A 13,981-nucleotide genomic window follows, 5' to 3' on the forward strand; every position below is an offset into this window, starting at 1 on the left:
GTTGCAAGGTGCCCCCCTGCGAGAGAGAGTGAGGCCCACCTGCTCCGCGTGAGTGGCCCTCACTGCGGCCCCTGGGCACAGCCCGCCCGCACCGTTCCAGCCCAGACTAAGCGTGTGGTCAGCAGCCTGCCAGGAGGCTGAGATGGCTCCTTGGTCCCCCCGCTGTCCCCCACCTTAGGGGGGCAGGCCTGACAGGGTGACAAGGTGGAGAACCCCCCTCTCCCCCCACTAGTTCTGCCCCCTGGAGGGACTGCGAAGGGTCCTCCAGGGCCCCCCACACTGAAGAGTCATAGCTGGCATGCTCCCCGCCACGGGGTCTGTCTCCTCGTGGCACCAGCTAGGGCTGTGGGGGGCGGCACCAAGGCGGTGGCCTGGGCTGGGCTCGCCCGGACGGTCAGCTGATGCCAAAGGTCCGGGAGCCCTGGGGTCTGCCCCGAGTCCCCACCTGGGCCCCAGTGTAGGGGTGTGCGGCAGCTGCCGTGCTGTGAGGGGCGCGCAGCAAGCCTCTAGATGGGGGCAGTGGGCAGAGGTCCTGGTGCGGAAGTCCAGGGGGCTTTGGGCGCTGCTGCACCGGGAGGCCCAGAGCCGGGAGCTTGGTGGCCCTGCTGGCCCCCGTCCCCCCTACTGCATGTGGGTAACTGTAGCCAAAACTCACTTTGGCGAGGGGACGGGCCAGGGAAAGCAAAACAGCCCAGGAAGACAAGAGGCTCAGACCCCGAGAGGCTGCAGACCAGAAGGACCCTCCTGGGACCTGGTCTGGCCCCAGCCCTCAGCCCTCAGCCCCACCACGGCCGGGTCTCAGCTCTGGGGGCTGGCGACATTGGCCCAGAGGGCTCCACCCTCCCCCACGGACGCCCACTCCCAGGTTCTGGTCTGACTTAGGCTGCCCGGCCCCGGGAGGCCACAGAGGAGTGCCTCCCACTTCCCGGCCCCTCCCAGAGGCAGGCCGCGGAGGAGGGTCCGAGAGGGGGCCTGTGGGGCGGAGGCGGGTGCCCTGACTCTGGGGGAGGCAGAGCGGGTAGCCTCGGCAGGCGGGGGGCAGCTCTAGGAGGGCTCGCATGGCCTGGTGGGGGCTCAGGGGTGGTGTGGGCGCCTGCCCGCCCCTGAGTGGGCGGTGACGAAACTCACCCGTGCCCTGGAGGTGCCTCGGAGTGAGCCCAGCAGGTGTGGTGGGCGCTGGCAGGGGCAGGTCAGCCCGGGCAGGGGGCCGGGTCTGCGTGCAGGAAGGGGAGTCTGTGCGGGGGCGGGGGAGGGCCTGGGTCTGGGGCCAGGAGGGCAGGCAGGGAGGCTGCAGGGCGGGCGCGCCGCGCGGCGGGGCAGGTCTAGCAGGGGCGCGCGGGGCAGTGGGGCGCAGCAGGCCCGCCAGAGGCGCGCCGGGAGCTGAGGGAGCGCTGGCGTGTGCCCGCAGGCAGCCCGGCGCTGGGGACGGCGGCCGCGGGGACGGCGTGCTCCTGGACACCGCTAGCCTCAGGATGAGCGACCTGGACTCGGAGGTGCTGCCCTTGCCGCCGCGGTACCGCTTCCGGGACTTGCTGCTAGGCGACCAGTACTTCCAGAACGACGACAGGTAGGGCGGGCCGGGGTCTGCGCCGTGCGCGCGGCGCTGTCCGCGGTGCTGAAGCGGCGGGGCCCTCCTCCAACTTTCCGGCTGCTGGGACCGGAGAAGTTTCAGGGGCGGGGGGGGGGGGCGGAGGAGGGGGCCTGGGGGATGGAACGGGGTGCTCCGCGCCGAGGCGTCTCCCCGGGTCTGCTCCCACCCTTCGGCCCCGCTCGCAGCCCTGTTCTTTGGGGGACAAACCAGGGCTGGGGGCACCCTAGCGGCCGAGACTCCCAGTGTGGCGGAGGGCTGGTGGTCATTTATTATTAATGAAGCGACCGTGTCCTTCGAGCTCCTATTATGGTCATTTAATTGAGGATGACAACGTTCCCTCGCCTCAAATTCTCCTGGGCAGAAGCAAGCCAAATGCACTTGAGCCTTTCTGTGAAGGACCCCAGAACCGGCCCTTGGGAATAATTCCCGGGCGGAGGGGGCTGGCGGGAGGCTGGGAGAAATGCTGCTTCCCTCTGCCTTTTCCCCAAATAGCTGTCTCGGGTAAGCACCTTCCCGCTGTCAGCCTCGGGGGAGGCGCGTTGACGCCTGCCAGGGACGCGCAGCGCCAAGGACTCCCTCCCGGGCTGGAGCTGGCGGGTTCGGAGGGGAGCGCCTTCCCGGCGGCAGCAGCAGCGCGCTGGGGGGCTGGGCCGGCGAGCCCTTCGTCTCCCTGACAATGGGGCGGTCCCGCGAGAGCACGGGGCGCAGGGCGCGGAGGGGTGCAGACTGTCAGGACTGTCGGGAGCCCCGTGACAGTGCGCCCGGGAGAGCGTGTCAGTGGGGAAGGTCAGCCCGTGCGGCCGGTGCACGCGAGGCAGCCTGGCGGACCTCCCAGGACGCGCAGTCCCGTTCAGCGGGGAGGGGGGGCGGGGCTGGAGGCCAGCGTCCTCACCGCTCGGGATCAAGGGGCTCGGTCCCGCGAGGGGCTCTTTAAGCGCGAGGTTGTTTCGTCTTGTCAGGCTGAGCGCTGCAGCCATAAATAGACCCACCCGGGAACATGTGACTCAGGGGAGAGTTCGCTGGGCTCCCGGAGTGGGGACAGGTGGACGTGGCTGCGGGCTCCCCTGCCCTCCTGGGACGCCGGGCAGGGCTGGGGCTTCCCTGAGCCCAGCGCTGCGATCAGCATCTTCCCACCGCAGCGCCAGCCCCTCGGTGCCTGTCCCACTAGGACGCTGCGACCCGGTCAATTCCTGGAAACAGCGGCCCGGAGACTCTTCCGGTGTTGGGTGTCGGTCCCGGAACGGCAGCCGCCTCTGCCCCCGCCCCTCCCCCGCCTCCCTGGGCTCGGGGTGCCTTGACAAAGACCAGTGACCGGGTTGACGCCATCAGAGTGTCACAGCCCTCGTTCTCAGGAGTGGGCGTCCCGAGTCTGCCTGGGCGGGACCACCCGGACCCCGGGGAAAGGGGGGCTGGCGCCGAACCCTCCTCCATGCCCCACACCCTGTGGCCTGGGGCTGTGATTGACACAAAACACGAAATGTACCACAGGGGACTTTTAGCACATTCACAACGTTGCGCACTGCCTGGTTCTAGAGCGTTCCATCACCCCAGGAGCAAACCCCATACCCACTAGTGTCCGCTCCCCCTCCCCCGGCCCAGGCTCAGCAGGGTTCTGGGGCCTGGTGGGGACTGTGGGTTCTGGAAGGGGTTTCAGAGCTTCGCTGGGGGCCGCGGGGCCTGGCAGGGGCTGGGGAGCCTCACAGGGGCCGTGGGGCCGGGCAGGGGCCGCCCCTTCGCTCGCTGCACGGGGATGTGTCTCTTTCCTTAAACTTTCTCCACCCAGGGTGGTCAGCCCAGCCCTGCCGCGAACCCTGTGCTCACAGGCTGCTCCCCCAGGTCTCACGGGGTGGGTAGTGCGGGAGACCAGGATGGGGGTCCTGGGGGGCGCCCTGACCCCCATACATAGGACACACACGTGGGGGCTGCAGCCGGGCTCCGAGCTGCTACCCTAGCCCTGGGGGCAGGGGGAAGCAGCGGGAGGGGCAGCTGTCGGAGGCTGCCTCCTGGGTGCCTGAGCTGTGCACCCCCAGAGCCTCCAGGTCTGCTCCCTCCCCCCTCCATCCTGCATGGCTGGACCCTGCCCCCACCACTGGTTTCCAAAGTGGAGGGCGGGGGCAGGCTACCCCGGCCCGTCAGGACCCCCCTGTGCGCGGCAGAGGTGGCCAGGACGTCTCCCTGGGGTGATGGAGGGCAGCGGCTTCGGGTCTGGGGCGGGCAGGGGCCTGGAGAGTTTGAGGCTGAGGCCTGCCTGCGCCCCCGGCGGGTCCCGGGCCCACTCAGGAGGTGCTCGGGGAGCTCCCATGGGCTTGGACGGGCCCTGGGACAGTCCCACAGGGCCCCTGGAGCGCCCGGGCTGGGGGCCTGGGCTGTGGTGGCCGGGCCTGTGTGGGTGGGTGAAGCCCACGCCCGGGGGCATCTGGGGCAGAGACTCAGCCGGCCCCTCACCTCCCGCACAGGGCAGACCCTGCCCCACCCCTCCCCCCACACCACCCCTCCCCCACAGCCTTCCCCGGGTTCGGGCCCCGAATCCCTCCCTGCCCCCCTGCACCCCGGCTCACAGCCCAGGGCAGGCTCCGTGCAGGGTGGGGCGCCGCCCCTGACCTGGGTCCTTGGGCGGCGAGCGGCGGGTGGCGAGCGGGCGGGCAGGGCTGTGGGCTTGTTGTTCTCCAGGGAAATAAAGCCACAGCCGTGAGTCACCACAGCCTCCAGCTGCCACAGCTTCACACCCGTGGCCTTGGGGGGAGGACCAGGCCCACGTGGGCGAGGGAGGCCGCTCGGCCTCTCCTGGGAGCCAAGTGGGAAGCAGGGCACAGCCTCCCAGGGCAGCAGAGGGCCGGGTCCGGGGTGTTCTGTGTGGGCAGCTCGCTGCCCCGCCGCCCAGGAGCAGCTCAGGAGGCCCTGGCCCCTGTGGTCAGCACTGACTTTCCTGTGCACCTGGAAACCCCAGGGACCTGCTTGGGGGTCCGTGGGCCTCCTCCACGGCTCAGGGGCGGCAGCCCCCAGCCAGGCTGCGGAACCTTGTGCGGGGCGGGGCGGGGGCGGATAACAACCCCCACCTCCCAAAAGGGCGACTCTGAGGCAGCAGTGACAGAGGGGAGGGGAGGGGCTTTGTCTCCACTGGCCCCTAGTCTGTGACAGGGACAGGGGCTTCAGCCCCACCCCCTCCGGCTCGGGAAGGGGCCGTGGGGCGCGGGGGTGAGCTCTGTGCCGTGAGGTGCAGGACTCGGCAGCCACCCCACGGGCTTGTCCCCCACAAGGAAACAATGACCAGGAGGCCGGGGTGGGCGAGCCCCTGGTGGGGGGCGGGGGCCTGCCCGCTGGCGCCCCCGGGCTAGCATCCTGGGACCTGCTGCCCTCCTGCCCTGCACGCAGCCCGGCTGTCTGGAAGGTCCCAGAACCACAGGTAGGGGCCACGCCAGGGTCTGCGTCCATACCCTTTTCTGGCTCCCTCCCAGGCCAAGGGGGTGGGCCGGCCGAGAGCAGCAGCGGGGGCCGAGGCTGCAGGCACTGGGGGGCTCCATGGGGGGCACCCCGCTGCAGGGAGCACAGGGCGGCCAGCAGCCCAGCAGCGCCCGGGCCCCCTCCGCCTCTGTCCCCCAGCCCCTCTGGCGCGTTCCTCTGGAGTTGAGCAACACTAGTGTTGTTCCACACAGCGAGCCAGGGAGCGGGAGGACAGGCAGGCCCGCTGTGCCCGGGGCGTGGGGCCGGGAGGACAGACCCCTGCCCGGCCAGGCGGGAGCGCTGTGGGAGGCGGCAGCTTGGGCGGGGCCTGCGCCTGACCTCCGGCCCCGCCCCCGAGCCTGGGCCGGGAGAGGCCGGGGGCTCCACTGGAGGGAGGCTGCCCGCCCCCACCTCTGAGCAGAAGTGGACTCGGCTGCCCGGGTCCCAGGTGGCTGGGGATGGAGCCAGGCTCTTCTCATGGGATGGCCTTTGAGGGCGGGGGGCATTTCCAGGAAGAGCCTGTACTCGGGGTCACTCACCTGGGATGGTTGAAAATGGCGTCGCTGAGCCGGGCTGGGGAGCGCTGCCAGCCCTGGAGTGGTTGGTGGGGAGCTGGGGGCTGCCCCCTCCTTCCCACCCAGCCCGAGGCCCACGCCTGACCCCTCAGGGCCTGTCTGGGCTTGTCCTCCCTGTCCCAGCGCCGCCCACGTCCGGCCCCCCTCCGGACCCCAGACCCAGGGATGGCAGGGTGGGCATCCCCCTGGAGTCGGGGCCTGTGTGTCACAGGCCCCTCGCTGCCTCGGAGCCCGCCTCCCGGGGGACTCGAGTGCCTGAGGCCAAAGCGAAGTCCTCCCCAGTGAGTGTGAAGCCAAGCCCGCGCTCAGTGAGGGGGCGGGCAGCGCCCTCCAGCGTCACGGAAATGACTGGCAGCTTTGCGCTCACAACGACAGGTGGGCCTGCTCCCCGGAGGGGCCGTTGATGCGTGACCGTGGTGTCCTCGGCTCGCCGGGGGGAGGCGACGGCGTTCGGCCGCGTCTCACAGCCCCACGGTCCGGGGCCTCCCCGAGAGAGAGCAGGCCCACGGCCTGGGGGGTGCGGGAGAGGGCCCCCCGAGGTCGGGGCACCAGCAGCCTGGGCGGGCGGGTGCTGGGGAGGGCCCCGCTCCAGGTCTGAGACGCTCTCTGGCTGCGTCCTCACAGGGCACATGCGTGGGGTGTGTGGGGGCGGGGAGGGGGCAGAGAGAGCGCCGGTCACCAGTAAGGACACGAATCCTGTCGAGGGGCGCACCTCATGACCTCATCTAACCCTGAGCCCCTCCTCAGGCCCCACCCCCTCTCGCCACCACGGGGGTCACCGCGTGGGTTTGAGGGGCCAGGCGTTCAGCCCATGGGGCTGGGGTCGGGGACACTGTCACTGGGCGGCAGGGACCGAGCCCTGCTCCAATTTCAGCCCGAGGGCCTGCCGGGGGCGCCCCTCCTCTTCACACCGGGCTTGTCACCTGGCTGACAGGGTGACCCCCCCCAGGAGAGGGGCCCCTGCGGGGTCGCACAGCTAGCTGGGGGGTCTTCAGCAGGAGGGGGGGTGTGGTGTTTTAAAAAATAGGGTCTTGCCCTGGCTGGCGTAGCTCAGTGGATTGAGCGCGGGCTGAAAACCAAAGTGTCGCAGGTTCGATTCCCAGTCAGGGCACATGCCTGGGTTGCAGGCTACGGCCCCCAGCAACTGCACACTGATGTTTCTCTCTCTCTCTCTCTTTCTCCCTCCCTTCCCTCTCTAAAAATAAGTAAGTAAATAAATAATAATAAAATTATTTTAAAAATTTAAAAAATAGGGTCTTTGTGGGTATTCTTAGGGGAAAGCTCTGGTGGTGAGGGGATCCTGGATGAGGGTGCGCCCTCCTTCCACGGGCCGGGGTCCGTGTAAGAAGGGAGTGGGCCCCATGCAGGAGAAGCTGTGTGAAGGCAGCAGACACTGGAGTGACGTGGCCATGAGCCGGGGGCGCGTGGGCCCCCCAGGAGCTGGGGGTGGTGGTGAGGACCCTCCCCCAGAGCCTCCAGAGGGAGCGTGGCCCTGGAACACCTTGGCTTCTGAACTCCGGCCTCAGAGCCGAGGGGAAATAAACCCCTGTCGTTCAAAGGCCCCGGTTCTCAGCAGTCTGTTACACCAGCCCCAGGGTGCGACATCCCCACCAGGGGGCGCACGTGTAGTGGGGAGGCCCCAGAAGCGGGGGTCCCCGTGTGCAGCGCCTGCCCCCATGTCGGGCTGCTAGGGGAGACCCCAGCGTGGGGTCGTGGGGAGCACCCTGAGCCTGCGGGGCGGGCACTGCCCCTGTCGGTGGGCCCCTCCGCCGGCCGGGACCGTCCGTGAATAATACAGCCTGTCCTCTTCCTGCCAGGCTGCCCTCTGGGCCGGCCCTGAGTTGGCTGCAAGTGTGCTGCAGCCCTCACTGGTGTGACTCAATGGGTCAAAAGGTCGAGGGTTCAATCCCCGGTCAGGGCACGTGCCTGGGTTGTGGTCCAGGTCCCCAGTTGGGGGCGCGTGAGAGGCAACCACACACTGATGTTTCTCTCCCTCTCTTTCTCCCTCCCCTCCCTTCCCTTCTCTCTAAAAATAAATAAATAAAATCTTTTAAAACAAGAAAGCAAGCCAATGTGCTTGAAACTGAAATCCTGGAACTCAGGCCCCCTCCCGCCCGGCCACAGGAACCTTCCCGGCCAGCCCCCTGCAGCCCGAGCACGCAGAGTGGGGGAAGGGGCGGGGCCTGCCTGCAGCCTTCGCGACCTCGACCCCACGGCAGCCCAGGAAGGAGGCCACTGGGCAGCCAAGGGACACAGCTCCAGTGGGGTCACTGCCCGTGAGCCCCCAAGGGCGGCGACGGTGCGGGAAGGCCTGTGGGTCGGGGTGGGGGGGAACAGGAGGGGCCAAGGGCGTCTGGAACAGGCAGAGGCCCAGGCCGGGTGCAGGTCATGTGGGGGGCGGCTGAGGGGACAGACAGGCCAAGGGGACAGGTGTGGAACCCCAGCCCCTCTCCGCAGCCCCCCAGCCTGGAGGGGCCCTGGCCAGGCCCCCACATCTCAGTCCCTTCCAGACCCAGGGGTCCCTTCTGGCTGCACCCCAAGCCCATGGGGTGCTTGAGTCCTGGTTCCCCTTCCTTTTTTTACTTTTATTGTTCAACTACAGCTGACATTCGGTATCCCTCTGTGTTAGTTTCAGGCGTGCAGCGTGGTGGCAAGACCACCATCAATCACAGCCTTGACCGAGGGGCCCCCCTCCCTCCTTACCACCCTCCAGCATCAGGGGGCCCTTCAGCAAGTGCCCCTGCTGACGGGCCAGGGGGTCCTCTGGCCCGCCCACCCGCCTCCCCGGGGAGCCTCAGACCCTCCGCCTGGCTGACTGGGTGCTGACACTTGTGCCTCTGCGCACCCCACCTGTTCTGCCATCGTTCTGGGGGCCCCTTCCACAGCGACTCACCAGGTCCCAGACGGGGGGCTGCCTGGGAGCAGAGAGAGGGACCCCCGGCCTGCGTGCCCTCTTGGAGGGACGGGTGGCCAAGGACTCCCCCCGGGGCCCGGCGGCGGTTGGAATGCCTGGGAGGCTCGACACCCTGTCCCACCCCCCCTCTGGGTTCTCTGGGCAGGAGGGGCACCCCGGGGGAGCTGAGGACAGCCAGGCGGTAACAGCCCCCAAAGCTGTCATCGTCCTAACCCGCGGAGCCCGTGCATGTGGCCTTACGTGGCAGAGACTCCGCAGAGGTGGTCAGGTGAAGGAGTTTTAAATTTTTTACTTATTCATGTTTAGAGAGAGGGGAGGGGAGGGAGAGAAACATGGACCGCTTGCCTCTCGTCTGCGCCCTGCCCGGGCCCCGAACCCATGGACCGGGATTGAACCGGTGACCTTTCACTTTGCAAGACGAGCCCCGGACCCACTGAGCGGCACGGGCCTGGGTCCAGTGAGGGACTTTGACACCGGAGGGTGTCCCGGTGCCCGGAAGGCCATCCCGTGCGTCCTTCTAGGAGGGAGGCAAGAAGGGTTGAAGCGGTAAATTTTCTCACGGATGTTTTACCACAACTTAAAAAAGAAGAACAGAGAGGGAGGCAGAGGAACACCTAGCACAGAGGCCCCGGAAACCGACGGAGGCCGGAGGGGCCCTCCCCAGAGCCTGGGGGCGGTGGAGGGGTGGGGGCGAGGCGCAGCCAGCCCAGCCACACCGGGGCCTCAGCCCCGCGATGCCGATTCTAGACTTCTGGCCTGCAGACCGTGGGAGAGTACGGCTCTGTGGTCCAAGCCGCTCGTTGTGGTCGGTTGTCATGGCAACTGCAGGACGCGCAGTTGCCAGGAAATCTCACAGCTGTTTAGGGGAAAGCAAAAGTCAGAGAAGAATTTGGGGCTGGTGGCCAGGCCAGCTGCCCCCACACACATGCCCTGCACTGGGGAGGGGAGGAGGTGATCCCCCCCCGCCCCCGCCCAGAGCTTAGGGAGCCCCGGGTGGTGCCTGGTGGTTGGAGAGCCCGCCGGGGAGTGAGTGGGGGCCCTGGGTGTGGGGAGGCCAGGGCTGGGCGTTCCAGGGGGCGCAGCACAGACCTGGCGTGGGGGAGACCCGCCCGTGGCCCCCAGGGGGCCCTTCCGGCTTGTTCAGTCCGGGCATCATGCTGTGTCTGGGGAGCTGCCGTCACTCGCTCCTTTACCCTGGGCCGGCTCCTGGCTGGTGTGGCCCCAGGACCAAAGGGGATGACGTGTCCCCCAGGATTACGTGCTCACAGGCGTCGGGGCTGGGCTGCACCCCTCGGGAGTTTGTATGCTGGACCCCCCCCCCAACCCCTGTACCTCGAATGTGGCCCAACTTGGAAATAGGCTCTTTCCAGGTCTGAAGTGGCGGAGGTCACTAGGGGGCCCTCCGCCAGTGTGCCCGGTGTCCTTCTCAAGAGGAAGAAACTTGGGACAGGCGCAGGGGGAAGGGGTTCAGCTCCACGCCAAGGGGAGGCCGGGACAGCCAGCGCTGCCCACACCTGGACCTCAGCTCTCGGCCTCCGGTCTGCGAGACGACACAGGTCTGTTGTCGAAGCCGAGAAACTCGCACCCAGAGCAGAAGGGACTTCACCGTGCAGTGAAGGTGACCAGCCAGTGGACTCTGAGCCTGCCCGGAGGAGACTGCCCACGGGGCTCCATCCAATCAGAGCCCTTGGTGCAGAGCCGAGGCTCCGGCTGGCACAGGGAGGTGACACACCGGTACCGGCCTTAAGGACCGAGGGGCCGCCTGCCCTTAGGGACTCAGCAGACCTCCAGGAAGGGAGGACCTTGGGCCCCAACCACTGGGAGCTGAACCCTGCCACCGGCCGGTGAGCTCGGGGCCCACCTCTCTCGGAGCCTCAGCGAGAGAGCTCGCCCCACGATGCCGCCGCCGACCTGGGCCCCGGAAACCCGGAGCCAGAGACCCAGCTCCGCTGTGCCGGCCTCTGACCTGCAGCACCGGGAGGCCGCGCACGAGCACTCACGGCTGCGAAGTTGGGGGCCTGTGCGTTACGCAGCAGAGACGCGCAGGCGCAGGCCTCCTGCCCCGCAGAGGGTCCCGCCGCCTCCGCGAGCCTACGTGCCTGCTCGTGGGGGGTTCACATGTCCCTCTGCCCCCAGTTGTCCTCGCAACTGGGCCTGAGGGCCCGGAGGGCGGAGCCTGGATGATGTGGGCAAGAGCGCGTTTGAAGTGCCACCCGGCCCCGTGTTCCTCACGGCCTGCTTGTCCCTCCGTGAGAGACGGCCAGCGGGGCCGCTGGGGTCTCGGCCACGGACAAGCCCTCCACCGAGCAGTTACGCTCCCCCCCGGTCGCCCCATGGGGACCCATCACCTGTGAACACCAGTCCCGCCCACGGAGCATCCTCGCGGAGCCCCACGCTCTCGGACATCCGCCTGTCCCGCGCTCGTCCCCCCGTCCCCTGCGTGAGTGTGAGCCCCCTGCCTCTGCCGGGGCTGCCGGCCCCGCCCCTGGGGACTGGCGCGCGCTGCAGCATCGCCCCGCCGACAGGCAGCCCGCGGCCCGCGCCTTCTCCCCGACGCCCAGTTTTCTGGGAGGGGAGCCACAGCCGGAGCCAGCCACCGCGTCTTCTTCCTGGGCCCCTCCCCCGTCCCGGGCCTCCTGCACCGACCCGCGGGGCTCCCCAGTTCACTGGGTCCCCCGAAAACGCCCACGACTTGAACCCGACCTCTGGACTTGCAGATGTGACGACGAAGAGTCTTCAGATGGGATGTGACCCCGGGTCATTGGGGCGGCCCCCCGCTGGAGCCCCGGGGGTCCTCAGACCGGGAGGCCGACCGGAGCGAGGCCCCGCCATGCCTTGCGGCGCCCCCCGGAAGCCGGAAGGGCGGGAACCGGCCTCCGCGGGGCCCCAGAAGAAGCCCCGCCCACACTCAGCCTTCGGGGGCCCTCCTCCAGGATGGGAGGTGGGGCGTCCGTGTGTGCGAGCCACGGAGCTCGTGGCGCCGTGTTAGCGTAGCCACGGGAAGCTCACCCACGGAGTTCTCTTCGTCGTCCCTCTGGTCCTCCGTTGTCGCTGTCGCTGCTCAGGCCAGCGGGAGCCGGCCCTTCCTGCTGGACGCTGGGTTCCCTTTCTTCCCAACCGCTTTACTGTGCAAAGTACACGTGACACTGACCCTCTCCACCCGGTCTCGGGCCGCACACGGCTCAGCGGCAGCAGGGACTGTCACACCGCTGTGCAGCTGCCGCCACTGTCCTCTGCAGGACTGTCTGTCTTCCCACACAGACGCTCAGTCCCCACGAGACCCCCACTCCCACCCCTGCCCCTGCCCTATCCCCGCCCCCAGCCCTGCCCCTCCCCTTCCCCCAGCCCGGGCCCCACCGTGGGCTCCCTGCCTCTGCGGGCCCGCCCCCCACAGGGACCGCGTGTGAGCGGCACCATGAATCCATGTCCTCCTGTGTCGCCTCACTCAGCACGGCGTCCTCCAGGCCCGTCCGTGTGGCAGCCGGTGTCCGGACTTCCTTCCTTTCCGAGGCTGAGTCCTGTCCCTCTGTACCCACTGTCACTGTCACTGTCGGCCCGGCACTTGGAGAATGTCTCCCACCCCATTCGCCCCCGCCCCCTCCCTGTCCGCATCTCAATTTTAGGGCGTCACTGCCTACCCAAATCCTCACCCTGGCCCCTCTCCGCCCCTCCAGCCCTCCCCTCCTCCTCAGTGGGGGGGGTTGACAGTCCCACTCAGCACAGACTCAGCAGACACTGACCCCGCCCCCCCCCCCGCCGCCCCGCCCCTCGGGGCCGCCGCGCTCAGGGAGCAGGCAGCATGGACAGGAGGGTTAAGTGCCCAGGAGCAGGCGATGTGCTTTCTGGTGCCCCGCCCTGAGCGCGGCCTTGGAGCTGCAGGTCACCATGTGAGGAGTGCTGTGTCACCTCGGGGGCCAGGCCCGGGGGCCTGTGGGACAGGCCTCGCGGTGGCCCACGGCCAGACGCCCTGGCCTCCGTCCCCCCTGGGGGGCTGCCTCTCCTCCCCGCCCGGGGAACACCTGACTTTCTGTGACAAAAGCAAAGCTCAATTTCCAAACCCATGGAGTCTGAGCGGTGCCGCGGCCACCTGAACCGCCCCGCCCCACGCAGCCCCCGCTGGCAGGCGCCCGGTGCCCCCTCCGCATGTGTGTCACCCACAGCGTTTGTGAGACCCCTCCCCACGAAACGTGGGATGTCCTACTTTGTCACCGGACTATGACCGTGGACTTCGGTCGCCATCGGCACCCGGGGACGGACAGCACTCTCTCCAGCCAGGGTCGGGAGAGACACCATCGTCGTGGTGGGCGGGCCGGACGCTGGGTCTTCCTGAGGATTGGGGGGGACCCTCGGGCCCCTGTGCTCTCACGTGCTCAGGGCGTCGTGCCCGGGAGCCCCAGGCTAGCTGCAGTTCCAGGTCCATGCCCTCCTGGTGCAGCCTGGGTCCCAGGAACCCCGCATCCGGGAGCCTCTCGCAGCTCCCCCCACCTCCCGGCTGCACGGTGGGCATCCCTCCCGCCCAGCCCTTTTCCTGGGTGTGGACAGCGGCGCAGGTGGCTGGCAGCGCCCCTCCCCCCACCGGGCGGTGCAGGGTGCAGGGTGCAGCCCGCGCTGGCGGCCCTGCTGGCCCCGTGCTCTGCACTTGCCACGGGGCGTGTCCGGCTCTCTGTCTTCACAGCCGCCACGCCGAGTCGTCCCACCAGAAGGGCAAGGAGTGGCCAACTCCTGCTCCGCCCCCTTTGCCCAGGGGCAGGCAGGGGCCCGTCCAGTGCCGACACTTCGTCCCTCTAGGGCAGGTACGGACGTGAGCCCCGGTCAGGGAGGTGCATGGGTCAGCGTTTGCCGAGGCCACCGGCAGCATCCACGACCACGTTCCTCACTCAGCCACGTCTGGGCGGGGCTGGGCAGGGGGCCGCCCTCCTCCCACGAACCCTGCACAAGCCCCAGTGCGCAGAGGGGGGGCGGGCAGGGTCACAAGTCGGGCGAAGGAATGGGCAGCTGAAGCCTCCGCTCTGGCGGTCGGGTGAGGCGGTCCCTCCGGCCAGCTGGGCTGCGGGGCAGGCACGCCCGGAGCCTGGTCCTCCGGGTGCTCACGCCTGCCGGCGGCTCACACCTGCTGACGGCTACCTGGGCGAATCCCCTCGCCTCCCCCCCGACCTCGGGCTCGTCCGGGAAATGGAAGGAACCAGGCGGCCGAGAGCCGAGGCTCCCTCAGCCGGGGTCCTCCTTCCTCCCCTCCCTGTCTCCGGCTCCTGGGGCAGCCACTCCTCTCGGGCAGCAGGGCCTCGGTTTCCCCACTTTACAAAACAAACAGAAGCCCGCGCCGTGGGCTGGAGTTTGGGTGCAGTGAGCTGGGCAGGGCTGGTCCCCCAGGGCGCCCCGAATCCACAAAGCGGGGTCCGAGGCTGGCACCTCGTGCTGCCACTGAGCCCGGGGCTCTGTATGGACACAGAGAAGTGGCTG

General features: G+C 68.9%; 1 protein-coding gene across 1 annotated transcript in view; it reads left to right on the plus strand.

The window, feature by feature from the left end:
* The first annotated feature begins 1,287 nt into the window (after nucleotides 1-1,287).
* Nucleotides 1,288-13,981, plus strand: part of KCNT1 (potassium sodium-activated channel subfamily T member 1) — a 43,212-nt gene continuing 30,518 nt past the window's right edge. Inside the window, 1 exon segment of the mRNA XM_028524043.2 lies at nucleotides 1,288-1,567. Coding sequence (XP_028379844.2) covers nucleotides 1,473-1,567 — 95 coding nt within the window. The 5' untranslated portion in view covers nucleotides 1,288-1,472.

This window comes from Phyllostomus discolor, chromosome 3, assembly GCF_004126475.2.
Source record: "Phyllostomus discolor isolate MPI-MPIP mPhyDis1 chromosome 3, mPhyDis1.pri.v3, whole genome shotgun sequence".
NCBI lineage: Eukaryota > Metazoa > Chordata > Mammalia > Chiroptera > Phyllostomidae > Phyllostomus > Phyllostomus discolor.